The sequence below is a fragment of the Hemitrygon akajei genome, unplaced genomic scaffold, assembly GCF_048418815.1.
Source record: "Hemitrygon akajei unplaced genomic scaffold, sHemAka1.3 Scf000108, whole genome shotgun sequence".
Classification (NCBI taxonomy): Eukaryota; Metazoa; Chordata; class Chondrichthyes; order Myliobatiformes; family Dasyatidae; genus Hemitrygon; species Hemitrygon akajei.
In genome coordinates, this window is record NW_027331994.1 from 809,376 (window position 1) to 826,329 (window position 16,954).

The 16,954-nt window shown below is 44.1% G+C and overlaps 1 protein-coding gene across 1 annotated transcript; it reads right to left on the reverse strand.

Annotated features, from left to right (window-relative positions):
* On the reverse strand, window positions 1-8,760 carry LOC140723306 (uncharacterized). Its single transcript, XM_073037908.1, has 2 exons — window positions 8,743-8,760; window positions 1-3,671 (listed from the first exon to the last, which is right to left on the reverse strand). Exon 2 carries the CDS (start codon window positions 3,306-3,308, stop codon window positions 2,088-2,090), a length of 1,221 nt encoding a protein of 406 aa, XP_072894009.1. The 5' UTR covers window positions 3,309-3,671; window positions 8,743-8,760; the 3' UTR covers window positions 1-2,087.
* Between the last annotated feature and the right edge of the window lie 8,194 nt (window positions 8,761-16,954).

Consider the following 16,954-nt stretch of genomic DNA (forward strand, 5'->3'; position numbering starts at 1 on the left):
TTTACTAATACAATCCCATCTGACATAAAATGTTCGAATCCTTTCTTAACTCAGACCTTAACTGAGCCTCAACAGAATGTTCAGAACCCTGTGGGTTTACTGGTGCTTCAACATACTGAACACAGGCATTTGGGACTGCCTCCTTTTCCTTTTTCCTATCTGAGCCTCAACAGAATGTTCAGAACCCTGTGGGTTTACAGGTGCTTCAACATACTGATCACAGGCATTTGGGACTGCCTCCTTTTCCTTTTTCCTATCTGAGCCTCAACAGAATGTTCAGAACCCTGTGGGTTGACAGGTGCTTCAACATACTGAACACAGTCATTCGGGACTGCCTCCTTTTCCTTTTTCCTATCTGAGCCTCAACAGAATGTTCAGAACCCTGTGGGTTTATAGGTGCTTCAACAGACTGATCACAGGCATTCGGGACTGCCTCCTTTTCCTTTTTCTTCTTCAGGACAGAACAATTAGCCATCACATAACCAGCTTTCCTACAACAGTAACAAGTAAGACCAGAATATTTCTCCTTCAACTGCTTCCCTTCATCCTTACTCTTATCACTAGTCCAAACTTTAATTTCTGGTTTGCCCTGGTTATCCCTGCTACTCTTTTGGAAGCTCTTATTCGGGATAAACTTAACCTTAGGAGTTAAAGCAAACTCATCTGCTAATCTAGCAGACTCCTGCAAAGTGGCAGCATCCTTTTCATTTAAATATGTCTTTACGTCATCAGGGACGCACCTTTCGAATTCTTCAATTAAAACCAACTCTTTCTATCTGTAAAATCATCATTTATATTTTTATACATGCACCAGTGGTCAAAACACACAGACTTCTGAGAAGCAAATGCCAGATAAGTCTGATTCACAAATTTCCAAATTTTTTCCTGTGTGATTCTGGGACCAACTCGTAAGCTTTGAGCACAGCCTGTTTCACTATGTCATAATCAGCTGCTTCATCAACTATCAAAGCAGAATAGGCCATGGCCTCCTCTACTGTCAAGATGAAGCCACACTCAGGTTGGAGGAACAACACCTTATCTACCGGTAGCCTCCAACCTGATGGCGTGAACATTGACTTTTCTAACTTCCGTTAACACCACTCCTCACCTTCTCACTCCATCCGTGATATACTTAGATATTTTGTTCCCTCTTTCTCTGCCCATCACTCTGCCTGTTCTCCATCTCCCTCTGGTGCCCCCCTCCCCCTTTCTTTCTCCCTAGGCCTCCCGTCCCATGATGCTGTCCCTTCTCCAGTTTTGTATCCCTTTTGCCAATCACCTTTCCGGCTCTCAGCTTCACCCCACCCCCTCCGGTCTTCTATCTTTCACATTTCCCCCTCCCCCTCCTACTTTCAAATCTCTTACTATCTTTCCTTTCAGTTAGTCCTGATGAAGGGACTCGGCCCGAAACGTCGACAGTGCTTCTCCTTATAGATGCTGCCTGGCCTGCTGTGTTCCACCAGCATTTTGTGTGTGTTGCCCAAACTATTGAGCTCGGGGGAATCAAGGCTTAGAGTCTTGAGATGGTAAAGTAGGCAAGTTCAGTTTATCCACAGAATAGGTGATGAGAGAGATATTTGTAATCCAGGGTAAATGTTGAGAGAAGGCAATTATGTCAAATTCCTCAGGTTCCATGGTGGCAAAATGAGAGAACAGTCGCTGTAGATTTTATCTGTCATCATTCCAAAATCTCACATACTAATTATCACACAAAGTGACTTGTCACAAGGAGTATCATCTTCAAGTGAATTACCACACCACACCCAGGCAAGGGTTAACACATCAGCAGTCTTCACAGGATACCCCAAATCAGATCCACTCCTATGGATCAAACGAGGTGACAACTACACATTCGATGTACGGTGAATCGATGATTAATCCACCCTTGTGGGCATAGGAAAGTTCCAAACAGTGATCCTTGGCCATTAGTTCCCTGGTTTTCATCCTTCCATTTTACCTCTTTCATCTCCGTCTGACTCTTGAGTGTCTGTGTCCTCGCTTAAAACTAAACAAGCTGCAAATCAGACTGAATCACCTTAATATCTCTCTCTCAGAATGACAGCCTACAGCAAACGAAACCTAGCAATTCATAACAATGGCCACTCCCCATTGTGAACTGACTGGTGTGCCAGCAGTTGGGATGACTGAGTGAATGCTATCCCACATTCTGAGCAGGTGAACGGCTTCTCCTCGGTGTGAACGCGCTGATGTCTCTGTAGGCTGGATAAATAAATGAATCCCTTCCCACAGTCTGAGCAGGTGAACGGTTTCTCCCCAGTGTGAACTCGCTGGTGACTCTGTAGGGTGGATGACTGAGTGAATCCCTTCCCACAGACTGTGCAGGTGAACGGCTTCTCCCCAGTGTGAATTTGCAGATGTCTCTGTAGGCTGGATAAATGAGTGAATCTCTTCCTACAGACTGAGCAGGTGAACGGCCTCTCCCCAGTGTGAACTCGCTGGTGACTCTGTAGGGTGGATGACTGAGTGAATCCCTTCCCACAGACTGAGCAGGTGAACGGCTTCTCCCCAGTGTGAATTTGCTGGTGTCTCTGTAGGGTGGATGAATCAGTGAATCTCTTCCCACAGACTGAACAGGTGAACGGCTTCTCCCCAGTGTGAACTCGCTGGTGTCTCTGTAGGGTGGATGACTGAGTGAATCTCTTCCCACATTCTGAGCAGGTGAACGGTTTCTCCCCAGTGTGAACTCGCTGGTGACTCTGTAGGGTGGATAACTGAGTGAATCTCTTCCCACAGACTGAGCAAGTGAATGGCTTCTCCCCAGTGTGAACTTGCTGATGTCTCTGTAGGGTGGATAACTCAGTGAATCCTTTCCCACATTCTGAGCAGGTGAACGGCTTCTCCCCAGTGTGAACTCGCTGATGACTTTGTAGGTTGGATAACTCAGTGAATCTCTTCCCACATTCTGAGCAGGTGAACGGCTTCTCCCCAGTGTGAACTCGCTGATGACTCTGTAGGTTGGATAACTCAGTGAATCCCTTCCCACATTCTGAGCAGGTGAACGGCCTCTCCCCAGTGTGAACTCGCTGATGACTCTGGAGGTGGGATAACCGAGTGAATCTCTTCTTACAGACTGAGCAGGTGAATGGCCTCTCCCCAGTGTGAACTCGCTGATGTACCAGTAGGGTGGATGACTCAGTGAACCCCTTCCCACAGACTGAACAGGTGTACGGCTTCTCCCCAGTGTGAACTCGCTGATGTTTCCATAGCGTGGAAGAGTGAGTGAATCTCTTCTCACAGACTGAGCAGGTGTACGGCCGCTCCCTGGTGTGAACTCGCTGGTGAGCCATTAGGTCAGATGACTGAGTGAATCCTTTCCCAGAAGTTCAGCAGATGGCCAACCTCTGCGGTGTGAACTGACTGGTGTGTCCACAGGAGGGAAGACCAACTGAATCCTTTCTCATACACAGAACAGATGAATGGCCTTGGCCAATGTGAACTTGTTGATGTACCTTCAATTGTGATAACTGAGTGAATCCACTCCCACTGTCTGAGCAGGTGAACAGCCTTTCTCCTGTGTAAAATGACGGTTGGTCAAATGAAGAACAGTCGATTGAATCCCTTGCCCCATTTCTTAAACATCTAGACAGAGACAACAAAACTGGCATGCCATGTTTGAGATTCCTGGAGACAAATTCCTTCTCATTTTTAACCTGTAAAAAGATTTATAAAATCCATCAATGGGTGTAGGACAACATTACAGATGAGATTACTTGAGTTGCCAAGGTTTGATCTGTATCACACTGTTACAGTGAGGTTCTACCCAAGTTGGACAGAGAAATCATCTCCTGACTGGGCAGAGTGCTGGTATCTGGAATGACCATCAATTCCCCGATGCTCTTCCTGTTTCTATAACAATGGGGCATTTCTGCTGTCTCCAATTTGTGCCTTGGCTCAGTTTGACTCTCTCCATTGGTATTATTCCCTGCTCCTGCTGAGCTGCATGGGTGCCTGGCCCCACAGTAACTGAAACAGTCTCATGCAAACAATCTTTCTTGGCATGCAGCTGGGATCTTCTTTTATGTATTATTAACTTAAAGTGCCACAATTTGAAAGCCATATAAAAAATTCCTGCTAAAATGAATGGTTGGTCCACACAGCTGTTGAAAGATCTTAGAGTGAATTTTTGTAATATTTCAGGTTCTTGTAGAAAAGTACAACACAGAAACAGGCCCTTTGGGCCATCTAGTTTGTGCTGAACTATTTAAATTGCCCACTCCCATATCCCTACCATCCAGGTACCTATACAAACCTCTTAAATATTGAAATTGAGCTCACATGCACCACTCATGATGGCTGTTCATTCCACACCCGGATGACCGTCTGTGTGAAGAAGTTTCCCCTCATGTTCCCCTTAACATTTCACCTTTCACGCTTAACCCATGGCCACTGGTTGTAGTCCCACATCAATCAGTGGTAAAAGCCAGCTTGAATTTACACCTTCACTTTAGTTGCAAATACTCAACAGGCGCTTTCTAAATGGTCACCTATGTTGATGTCATTGACAGGTCGAATAAATGCTTTAAAAATGGTTATTCTAATGAAATTTTTATATATATTTCAAGCAGTTGCCTCTTTTGTTCCAAAAACATTTTTTGATAAAATTTTTTGATTTTATCTTAGGTTTGGAATAATAAAAGCTCTAGAGTAAATAAACTTTCATTACAAAAATCAAAAAAGATGGAGGACTGGCTTAACCAAACTTTAGATTTTATTATTGGGCAATTAATATTAGTTATATTACTTTTTGGATTTATGATATAGACGACCAGGATCACCCTTCATGGTTACAGTTGGAGGAAAATTCAGTAATGGGGTTTTCGTTAGCTTCTTTATTAGGAGCTCCTCTTCCGTTTTTGTTCTCCAGAATAGGTAGACAAGCTCTTAACCCTATTCTTAAACATACTTTAAAAATTTGGTTTCAATTTCGTAGATTTTTTTAATTAAATGATTCTTTACTATCTCGTAATATTTATTCTAATTTCTTTTTTATAAAATCAACTTTAGATAAGGCTTTTTTAACATGGAAAATTAAGGGAATTAAAACTTTTTTAGATTTGTTTTTACAAGACTGTTTAATGTCTTTCTCACAGTTAATGGATAAATATGATATCTCTAATACACATTTTTTCAGGTATTTACAGGTTAGGAATTTCTTACGCGATTTTTTACCGAATTACCCCTTGGCCTGCTCTTCAAATTTGGCTTATGTTATTTTTCAGTTTAAACCTTTTCAAAAACGATTAATAGCTATCATTTATACACAGTTAATGAATGCTCACACGTCGCCTAATGATAGGGTTCAACGTACCTGGGAAGTAGAACTTCAACATTCACTTTCAAATAATCAATGGAGTAAAATTTATTATTTAGTCAATAGTTCATTTATCTGCGCACGACATATCTTAATTCAGTTTAAGATAGTACATAGGGCCCATATGTCCAAAGATAAATTGGTGCATATATTTCCAAATATAAGCCCTATTTGTGACAGATGTAACACAGAAATGGATACTTTAACTCATATGTTTTGGTCATGTGTAAGTTTAAATAATTTTTGGAGGGATGTGTTTGGAATATTATCTAAAGTTATAGATATGGATGTTCAACCTAATCCACTTACAGCAATTTTTGGGATTATTCCAGAGGAAGCAAGCAAAGTGTCTGCTTCCACCCAACATGTGATAGCTTTTTCAACTTTACTAGCTAGGAGAGCTATTTTGCTACACTGGAAAGAATCTAACCCGACTACTGTTTTCTATTGGCTCTCCTCCATTATGTCATGTCTAAGCTTGGAGAAAATTAGAAGCCGAACATTTGATACATCCTTTAATTTTGAACAAGTCTGGCGACCTTTTATTCGATATTTTCACATGATTTAATTTATTTTTATTTATTTATTTTTTAAATTCTCTTTGTGGAAAATCCTTATCCATGATGGTTTGGAGATGACTGGAAGGATGTGTGTTTTTTTTCTCTCTCTCTGTTTTCTTTAATTTTATCCTCAATTGGACTGCCCAATCTTTCTTTTTCTTTCCTTTTTTTTTCTCTTTCTTTTTTTTGTTTTTTGTTTCAGTTTAGTTAGTGGGTTTTTTTTCCTTATCAATAAAATCTCCAATCCTTTTTTTATGATTATTATGAGGAGTTGTAGTTTTTTTTTACCATTGTATGTATAACAGCATAATATTTTACTTATTTGATTTTGATATTATATAATTTTTGTTTTTACTATTGCTGTTTATGTGTCTTTTATATTATCTACTTGTTAAACTCCTCTTCTGATTTGAATATTCTTTATTTGGAAATCAATAAAAAAGATTGCAAAATGAATTTACACCATCTATGCCCCTCTTTCACAATCAAATCGCCCCTCAATCTTCGACATTCCAAGGAATAAAGTCCTGAGGAGATGAACTGATCTCTAAAAGTCATGAAGTTAAAGATGAAACATTATTTTCAACATTTTAAGCAAGATTAGAGTATTACTTTTGTTTTTACAATTTCAGAGTGGAAAAAAAAAGGAAAGGAGCACCATGCAAAAGTTTGGGAACCCCAAGAGATTTGAGCTCTCAGATAACTTTTACCAAGGTCTCAGACCTTAATTAGCTTGTTAGAGCAATGGCATGTTCACAGTCTTCATTAGGAAAAGCCAGATGTTGCAAATTTCAAAGCTCTATAAATACCCTGACTCCACAAACCTCGTCCCAACAATCAGAGCCATGGGCTCCTCTAAGTCCCTGCCTAGCACTCTGAAAATTAAAATACATGATGCCCACGAAGCAGGAGAAGGCTATAAGAAGACAGCAAAGCATTTTCAGGTAGCCATTTCCTTAGTTCGTAATGTAATTGAGAAATGGCAGTTAACAGGAATGGTGGAGGTCAAGTTGAGGTCTGGAAGACCAAGAAATCCTTCCGAGAGAACTGCTCGTAGGATTACCAGAAAGGGAAATCAAAACCCCCGTTTGACTGCAAAAGACCTTCAGGAATATTTAGCCGACTCTGAAGTGGTGGTGCACTGCTCTACTGCGCAGGGATACCTACGCTTGAGTGCTAGGCAGGGACAGCTATGACTTTCATGGAAGAAACATCAGAAGAAAACCTTTCCTGTGCTCTCGCCACAAAATTCAGCTTCAGATATTTGCAAAGGAACATCTAAACAAGCCTTATGCATTTTGGAAACAAGTCCTCTGGACTGATGAAGTTAAAAAAGAACTGTTTGGCTGCAATGAGCAAAGGTATGTTTGGAGAAAAAAGGGTGCAGAATTTCATGAAAAGAACACCTCTCCAACTGTTAAGCATGGGAGTGGATTGATCATGCTTTGGGCTTGTGTTGCAGCCAGTGGCACGGGGAACATTTCACTGGTAGAGGGAAGAATGAATTCAATTAAATACTAGCAAATTCTGGAAGCAAACATCACATCGTCTGTAAAAAAGCTGAAAATTAAAAGAGGATGGCTTCTGCAACAGGATAATGATCCTAAACGCACTTCAAAATCCACAATGGACTACCTCAGGAAGCGCAAGCTGAACATTTTGCCATGGACCTCACAGTCCCCCGGCCTAAACATCATCAAAAATCTGTGGATAGACCTCAAAAGAGCAGTGCATGCAAGACGGCCCAAGAATCTCACAGAACTAGAAGCCTTTTGCAAGGAAGAATGGGCAAAAATCCCCAAACAAGAATTGAAAGACTCTTAGCTGGCTACAGAAAGCAGTTAGAAGTTGTGATACTTGCCAAAGGGGTTGCTACTAAGTACTGAGCATGCAGGGTGCCCAAACTTTCACTTCAGGCCCTTTTCCTTTTTTATTATTTTGAAACTGTAAATGATGGATACAAAAGAGTAATCTTGCTCAAAATATTAAAGAGTGTGTCATCTTTAACTTTATGCCTTTTGGAAATCAGGTCATTGTTTTACTCGCTTAGCTATTCACAGGAACAGAAAGGTGCCCAAATTTTTGCATGTCACTGTATGCAATTTTCTTGCTAAATGATGCTTTAAAAAGTCGGACTTCCAAATATCACTCCCCTTCTTCCCACTTGCAAATTCTCCAGCAATTTTTGCATCACCACAATACACACAGGTAACACCAGTTTCTGTATTGGACATAAATATTTCCCCTGAACCCTCCCTCAGGTGACTGACGGTGATGAACTTGGTGATGCCAATGAATATGAAGGGAAGGGCAGTAGTCTGTCTCATTGGAGTCTGGCACATTTGTGATCTGAAAGCTACTTGTTGCCCAGGGCAAAGTTGTTTGATATCATTATGTACCCAGACAGAATAGGTCAAAACATATCCTTACGTGTAGAAAACTCCAGAACAAGCAACACACACAAAATGCTGGAGGAACTCAGCAGGCCGGGCAGCATCTATGGGAAAGAGTACTAATGCTGAGTTCCTCCGGCATTTTGTGTGAAATTCCTCCGGATTTCCAGCAGCTGCGGTTGGAGGCAGAACAAAGGTGATTTTCTCAACAGCTGATAGAAAGATTTTGTTCTCTTTTTTCCGAATTCCTAATCCTTGCATTCAGATTGCTCGAGCTCAGCTCTGTTTGTGAGATCTATCTGCTCCCATTCCCTGATTAGCCGGAAGCTCCCCGGGGCCCGCGTACGGATCGTGGGGCTGAGAGAGAGGAAAAAGACCTGCCTGTGCCGAGTTTGCGGGCCACAGTCTCCGGTTCTCACAGCAATTGTCACTCAATTAGAGTCGAAAAAGCCCTTACCTTTCCGCTCCTCCCGACATTTTGTATACTGCGCGCATGCGTAGTTATCGGAGACGGCAGCAACCCTGCGCCTGCGCATTTGATCGGTGCTTCAAACAACAGCGAAATTTTAATCGCGCGGCTTTATGGGTACTCACGGTGCCATTAAAAAGTTCTGCAAGCTTCGGTTTCATGTCCATATCTCAGTTTTTTTTTGTGTGTAGAAAACTCAGCAGCTTTCTTAACGCAAAAAGCGGCTCCCATAAACGATACACTCAATATCAACAGGCATTTCGTGTATCTAATGCCAAAGTTCACTCCCCTTACAAATGCAGATGTGAAACAAAAGAGATTCTGCAGTTGCTGGAAATACAAAGACGCACACACACACAATACTGAAGGAGCTCTGCAGTTCAGGCAGCAACTAAGCAGAGGAGTACACAGTCTAGACGTGCTGAAGGGGCTCGGATTTAATGCTGCCCATTTATTCCTCTCCACATTTGCTGCCTGACCTGCTGATTACCTGCAATGTTTTGTAGAAATTAACCATTTTGTTTTTCAATTAACCAGTTTCCAAATGTTTCTCATCTTTCATTCATAGCCACATCCTGCTGATCTGGTTCCTCTTCCTCCTAATGCTCGTAACCTCCAGACCCCATCTCTTTCCAGAGCCCCAAAGCCCTGATTGGTGCTGGTAACTCTTTGGTTTCTGACTCTGCTCCACTGAAGATTCACTCGATAGTCTGCTGTCAGGCTTTAGAGGTGCATTGCAGCAACCCAGCTGTCTGAGGCACAGTCCTTTGAAATTGGTGAAAATGACACAAAATTTGAAAAGAGCAGGGAAATAGGAGTTTAACCACCTTAGTCCAGAGCCCTGGGGAAGGTCAAATACTCAGCGAGATCATCGTGTTAATTAGCCTGGGGAAAATCATGCAGGAAATTCATGCAGGTGTATCAGATGATGAGAGGCATTGGTCGTGTGAGAAGTCAGAGGCTTTTTTCCCCCCAGGGCTGAGATGGCTAACACGTGAGGGGCATAGTTAAGGTGCTTGGAAGTAGTTCAATGGAGGTGTCAGAGATATATTTTTTTATACAGATGGTGGTGGGTGTGTGGACTGCACTGCCAGCGACGGTGGTATAGACGGGTACAATTGAGTCTTTTAAGAGAATCTTAGAGAGGTACATGGAGCTTAGGAAAATAGAGGGTTCTGTCGTAGTGTAATTCTAGGCATTTTCTAGAGTTGGTTGCTGTGGGCCGAAGGGCCTGTAATTTGCTGCAGATTTCTCTGATTCTAAGAAATTCAAGGGAAATCTCTTCTCCCACGGAGTGGTGACAAGTTGCAACAGGGAGAGTGAGAGATAATTTTTAAAATACTGATAAGGAACAGAAACCTTGGCAGAGAGCAGATGGACCGAGTGGTCTTTCTGGTGTACATTGTGAGTTTGGCAGTGACAGTAAGTACCTGCGACATGGGATTTGATACAGAATTGATTTATCTTTCACAGATCCACAATATTAAACGCCAGTGGGGCGCTGTCTTCTCCCGCGTCTCTAACTCCACATTCAAGGATCGGTGGCATTCAAACGCTGGTAAAGGCAACACGTACAACACACTGGAGGAACTGAGCAGGTCGGGCAGCATCCATGAGAACGTTGTGTAGAGGGGGTTTCTTATTAGTATAAGGGGGTTCCTTCTTTGTGAGGGTTTACTTTTCTTTTTTGTTACTGCGTATGTTAATCAAATGGCTTCTTTGTTTTGTTAAAAGTAGGAATGCTTCTTTGTTGCGAGAGAGTGCTGGAAGCTTGTTTGAGTTAAATTTACTGATAACGGGAATTGTATTCATTTGTTAACCAATTGGGATTAATGTTATTCTCTCCTCTGGGTCTGTAAGCTATTGTTGGCGGGCTTTTGGGGAGATCGCCGCGAGGGGGTGACAGAGAGAGAGGACGCGATGCTGTAAACTGGGTGAGGAACGGACCCCGAGTGGGGGTCCGAGGCCAGGATGTTCGGCGAGGAGAGAAGACGAAGATAGATGTTCTTGGTTGATCACTTCGAGTGGTCCTGAGCTACGAGTCGAGGAGTTCGGAGGGGATCAAATGGTGGCCAGAAGACTTTGTTAATTGAGCTCCAACGGTTGTACACGAAGTGGTTTGGACTTTGATAAGTCTTGGCGCCTTTTCTTTATTTTCCTTTCCTTTATATATATTGTATCATTATTAATCACATAGTTCTAGTAATATCTATAAAGTGTTATCATTTAATCGCATATGGTGTACTGTCTATTATTATTTATTAAACCCAGAGTTTCGAGCTGCTTGGGAGGACTTGTGTAATAGCCACGGGCCGGTACCGAATTCAAACGAGAGCCGGTGGTGGTACGGCCTGGGGCAAGTATCTGAGGGTGAGACCCTCTTAGTGGACGCTCCGAAATACCACGAGGGAGGGGAGTTGACCGCTGAAGATACCTCGGTGAGAGAGAGAGGTCGCGGCGACTGGGCCCTGAAGCCGTAGGAGACGTAGGCAGCGTGTGTGTGGAGTATAGTGCGGTGAAGAGGCGCACTGTCAGTGACCAGAATACGGCCCCGAGGGCCGAAGAGGCGATGGCCTGTCTGAGTGGTGCGAAGTGGTTTAAGGTGCTGGATCTGAGGAGTGGATGTTGCCAGATCCCGATGAGTGAGGCCGACACGGGGAAGACGGCCGTTATAGGTCCCCTAGGATTCTTCCGGTACGAAAAGATGCCAGAGGGCATATCCGGAGCCCTTGCAACCTTCCCGCGGGGCATGTGGAAGACCACGGGGGATGTGGAGGTGTCTGGAGTTTTGGCGTATGTGGATGTTCTCCTGGTATTTGCATTTGCCTCGGGAGAATCTGAAGCGAGACTGTTGCAGGAGCGACTGAGAACTAAAGAGCTAAAGCTTTCTCTGGACACGTGTCAGGTCTGGCGAAGGTCGCAGCTCGTGAGTGACTGTCTCTACGGAATCAAGTTTGATGTGGAGATGCAGAGGCCGAATTCTCATCAGAAACCGGAGAAAGTGATCCGGAATCAGTTGGAAGACCAAGAAAGTTATCTGATTAAGAGTAACAGCAAACCGAGAGCCCGGAGACGGGAGTTTGAGGTGAAGTAATTGCGGACAGATCTTGGAAGAGGGAAGCGGAAGCTTGAAGGGAACCTGAAGATGACCATCGACAGTCCAAATGAAGTGGAAACCCTGAAGGTTGACCTTGAAGAAGTCATCAGGAAGGAAAAGCCGGAGATAAGTGCAGTGAATGCAGAATTGTTGAGACTGTGGCGGGAGTTGGAGGAGCCAGAGATGAAGCTGATGTCTCGATTGCGGGAGGCTGAAGAGGATGGGGGAGCAGTGCAGGCCACGTGCTTCCGTTTGGAGAAGATCAAACAGCAGCTACCGATCGCAGAAGTCAGGAAGAATACGGATTCGAAGGATGTTGCTCTGGATGTGTGGTACATTCTGCCTTTTGCTAACTTCTCCACGATTGAGGAAGATAACTTTAGCCCTTCTACCACTGAGTCAGGTGTAGTGGGGAGGGTTAGCCGTGGACAGCAGGGGGCTCAGAGTTGCAGTGGGGGCATCAGTGAGAGATTGAGAGAGGAGTTGGCAAGCGAACCCGAGGTATCCCCGGTTGTGTCCGAGCCTGGATGGTTTCGGGGAGGGATTACGAGGTCTCGGAGGGTTAAGGAACTCCCAGATAAGTTGACCTATATAGCGCCTGAGGAACAGGGCGTGAGGTCTACTGTTTGGGGAGCAATGTCACTGTTTGCGCCTGGGTTAGGATGTGTATTGGCAGGAATGGTTGGGGAGTTATTTAGAAGTCATGAGGACATGACTTTTATCTGGAAGCTTGTTTGGGTTAAAATTTACTGATAGCGAGAATTGCATTCATTTGTTAACCAATTGGGATTAATGTTATTCTCTCTTCTGGGTCTGTAAGCTAGTTTTGCCGGGCTTTTGGGGAGTCGGCCCGAGGGGATGAGGGAGAGAGGACGCGATGCTGTAAGCTGGGTGACGGAACCGAGGCCAGGTTGTAGATGTACATCTGTACAAAAATGACAGGAAAAATATAAATGGACCGTGACCAATGGCTACAACCGCGACAGCGCAGGGATCTACCTGCAAATTAACTGTGATTGTGCAGGTAGCTCATTGCATTAGTTTCCATTCAATAGTACCGATTACAGAAACAACATACCAACTCGATTTCAGACAAAACCTAGGTTCAGCAGCAGATTCTATTGGTGCCAGATATTGTTACAATCAGAAACCATTTCTGCCCAATCAATTCTAAGTGCTGACTATAGACAGCGCAATGCGACAGATTATGTGAACACAGGACAGGGCCTTTCTGTGAAGTTTCTGTCCATATTCCACTTCAATCGACCGCTTCAACGTCGAAGTTTTGCAATTCCCGCGATGTGCTCTTCGGTGAGATTAAAGAATGTTTCACTGTCGTCAGGGACAGTGAATATGGAGGACAGAAACAGATATAACGGCGGTCTGAAGTTATTTATTTATAAGTCAATTTGCCAGATATTTAAAATATTCATTTTAGTAATGCAGTGAATAATGTTCCATGTTTGCCGGAGCATAGAGAGCAGGTGTTACTGAGGTTAAAGTAATGGAGAGCCCTGTCTGTTTACCTATGTCAGTAACCGAGGGATATACTGTGCCCATGATTGTCAGCAGGTTCCTCAAAGTCGTTCTGCACAGCAGCCGCTTCATGTGACGTCACCGCCGACTGTGCGGTGAAGCTCCTGGAGTTTTGAGAGGTAGTTATGCCTCTCAGAATGCAGAATTCTGAGCAGCGCCAGTGTGACCACGGAGTTAATGTTACAATCCGCAGCCGCTTGCCATACTACAATTACATATCTTGGAGCATGAGAGTCTGTGGAACGCTCTGCTACAGTCTGCGATGGAGGACAGGTCTTGCTTACATCTCAAGCGCAAGTCTATCGTTTCCTGACCAGTCAGGGCATCAAAGGATATAGTGTGAAGACAGGTGTATGGGGTTGTGTGGAATTCGGGATCAGCCATGAACTGGCGGAGCAGACTCGATGGGCTGAATGGCCCAATTCTGACATTTCGTCTTCTGATCTTATGGTCCTCTGGAGCTAGAACTGAAATATGGAGAGTCCTTCATATCCTTCCCGTCCATGTGTATTCAGTATTAGATTAATAAATCGGGAATATGGGGAGTTAGAATCTCTGCTGAAATTAGAGAAAACACGTTCGACAATTTACTCCCACTCAACAGGAACAAATGTTGGCAATTATTTTCTCAGTGATTCTAGAACTAAAGGAGTCTATTCACGTTCATTATTTAACACTAACATTAAGAGATCATTGTCATACCATCCGGACAACTGCTGTCGCAAGAAACCCCCTCCTCCACGGTAAACAGCGGGTTTCATTTCACAAGCAGGGGTTGTTGACCCCACCCAACCGGAATCATTTGTGGAATTTGTCTCCCTGAAAGTCCACAAGACAAAATGACCATAAGACATCGGTGCAGAATCAGCCCATCAGATCCATCGAGTCTGCGCCGCCATTTCATCACGACTGATTCCGTTTCCGTCTGAGCCCCAGTCTCCTGCCTTCTCCGTGTATCCATTCATGCCCTGACCAATCAAGAGTCGATCAAACTCTTCCTTAAATATACATAAAGATTTGGCCTCCACAGCAGCCTGTAACAAAGAATTCTACACATTCACCGCTTCCTGGCAAAATAAATGCCTTCCAGAAGGACGCCTCTCCATTGTGAGGTTGCGTCCTCTGGTCTCAGACTCTCCCACCAGAGGAATCATCCTCTCCACATCCACTCCGTCAAACTCTTCAGTCAGGCTTCAATGACGTCACCTCTTATCCTTCTGAAATCCAGTGAATACAGGCCCAGAATCAAACACTTTTCATATGACAAGCCGTTCAATCGCAGAATCGTTTTCGTCAACTTCGTCTGAACTCCTTCCAGGTTCACAGCACTTTTTCTAAGGTAATGGCCTGAACTGCTGACAGTGCGGCCTCACCAGTGCTTTACAAAGTCTCAACAGGACATCTTTGCTTTTATATTCTATTCCTCTTGAAATGAATGCTAATATTGCACCTGCCTTCCTCACCACAGACTCACCCGGAAAACTCACCTTTAGGGAATCCTACACAAGGACTCCCAAATGCATTGGCGCCCTCGTGCTTTTTTCGTAATTTCCCTCCGTTTCGAAAATACCCAATCCTTCCACTTCTTCAACCAAAGTGCCTGACAGTACATTTGCAGACACCGTGATCCAACTGCCATTTCTTTGTCCACTCTCCTAATCTGGCTGTCCGTCCCCCCGTACCTCCTCAACTTCCTCAAAACTACCTGTCCCTCCACCCTTCTTCATATCACCTGAAACTTTTCAACAAGGTAATCAGTTACATCATCCAAATTCTGGCATACAACGCAAAAAGAAGCAGTCCCAACACCTGTCCCTGTGGAACACCACTGGCCATCGCCAGCTAACCAGAATAGGCTCGATTTATTCCCGCTCTTTGCCGCCTACCAATCAGCCACTGATTTATCTATGCCAGAATCTTTCCTGTAATACCACGAGTTCGTTACTTGTTAAGCAGCCTCAGTATAGGAAGGATGTGGAAGCATTCGAAAGAGTACAGAGGAGATTTACCAGGATGCTGCCGGGTTTAGAGAGTATGGATGATGATTAGAGATTAAGGGAGCTAGGGCTTTACTCTTTGGAGAGAAGGAGGATGAGAGGAGACATGATAGAGATGTACAAGATATTAAGATGAATAGATAGAGTGGACAGCCAGCGCCTTTCCCCCAGGGCACCACTGCTCAGTACAAGAGGACATGGCTTTAAGTTAAGGGGAAGGAAGTTCAAGGGGGGTATTAGAGGAAGGTTTTTTACTCAGAGAGTGTTTGGTGCGTGGAATGCACTGCCTGAGTCAGTGGTGGAGGCAGATCCACTAGTGAAGTTTAAGAGACTACTAGACAGGTATATGGAGGAATTTAAGGTGGAGTGTTATATGGGAGGCAGGGTTTGAGGGTCGGCACAACATTCTGGGCCAAAGGGCCTGTAATGTGCTGTACTATTCTATGTTCTATGTATGGAATCTTGTCAAAGGCCTTCTGAAAACCCGAGTACACAGTTTCGATCGATTCACCTTTGCCTCTCCTGCTTGTTATTTCTTCAGATAATTCCAACAGATTTATCAGTCGAGATTGTCCTTTGAGGAAACCATGCTGACGACGGCTTATCTTATCACGTGCCTCCAAGTACCCTCAGAGCTACTTAATAATAGACTCCAACACCTTTCCAACCCGAGGTCAGCCTAACTGGCCTACAATTTCCTTTCTTCTGACTCTTTCCATTCTGGAAGAGTGGAGTGACACATGCAAACTTCCAGTGTTCTGGAACCTTTCCAGATCCTAGTGCTTCTTGAATGATCATTACTAATGCTTCCACAATCTCTTCAGACACCTCTTTCAGAATCCTGGGATCTACACCATCTGGTCCAGGTGGCTTATCTTCCTTCAGACCTTTTAGTTCCCCAACAACCTTCGCTCTAATGATGGTAACTTCACACACTTCATGAACCATGACACCGGGAAATCCCACCATATTGCTCGTGTCGTCCACAGTGAAGCCTGATGCAAAATACTCAATCAGTTCGTCCGCCATTTCCTTTCCCCATTACTATCTCTCCAGCGTCTTTTCCCAGCGTCCGACACCTAGTCTCGCATTTTGCTTCCGACTGTATGTTTCGAAAGAAACTTTCGATATCCTCTTGGAATGTCGCTTATTCCAAAGGGCCAAATGATTTAACACGGGAAAGAGTGATGGGCTGATCCAAAATGGGAACCATGGAGGGAGTGAGGGAAGAACCTCAGTAAGAATTGTTGTCAGAATGTCGTCTGGGAGGGAGAGATGCACTCACTGAAAATCTTCACCTACGTTAAAATGCCCGAAGGGAGGGTATGACGACCTGATTGACAATCAGCGAAGGAGTGAGCCGCGGATTGAAAATGGCCACCCGTGATGAAATGCACTGACCTCTCCAGGCTGTGGACCCGGGAAGGTGTCTTCAATGGATTTCTGTGCCAACTGGAGGCGAGGTTTAAAGGTGCGAGTTGGTTAGCGTCAATCAAGACCATCTTCTACAGGGGACATGGAGAGCGGGAGAGGGTGATGAGAAGAGATTGGGGAAGAGAGTTGGGAAAGC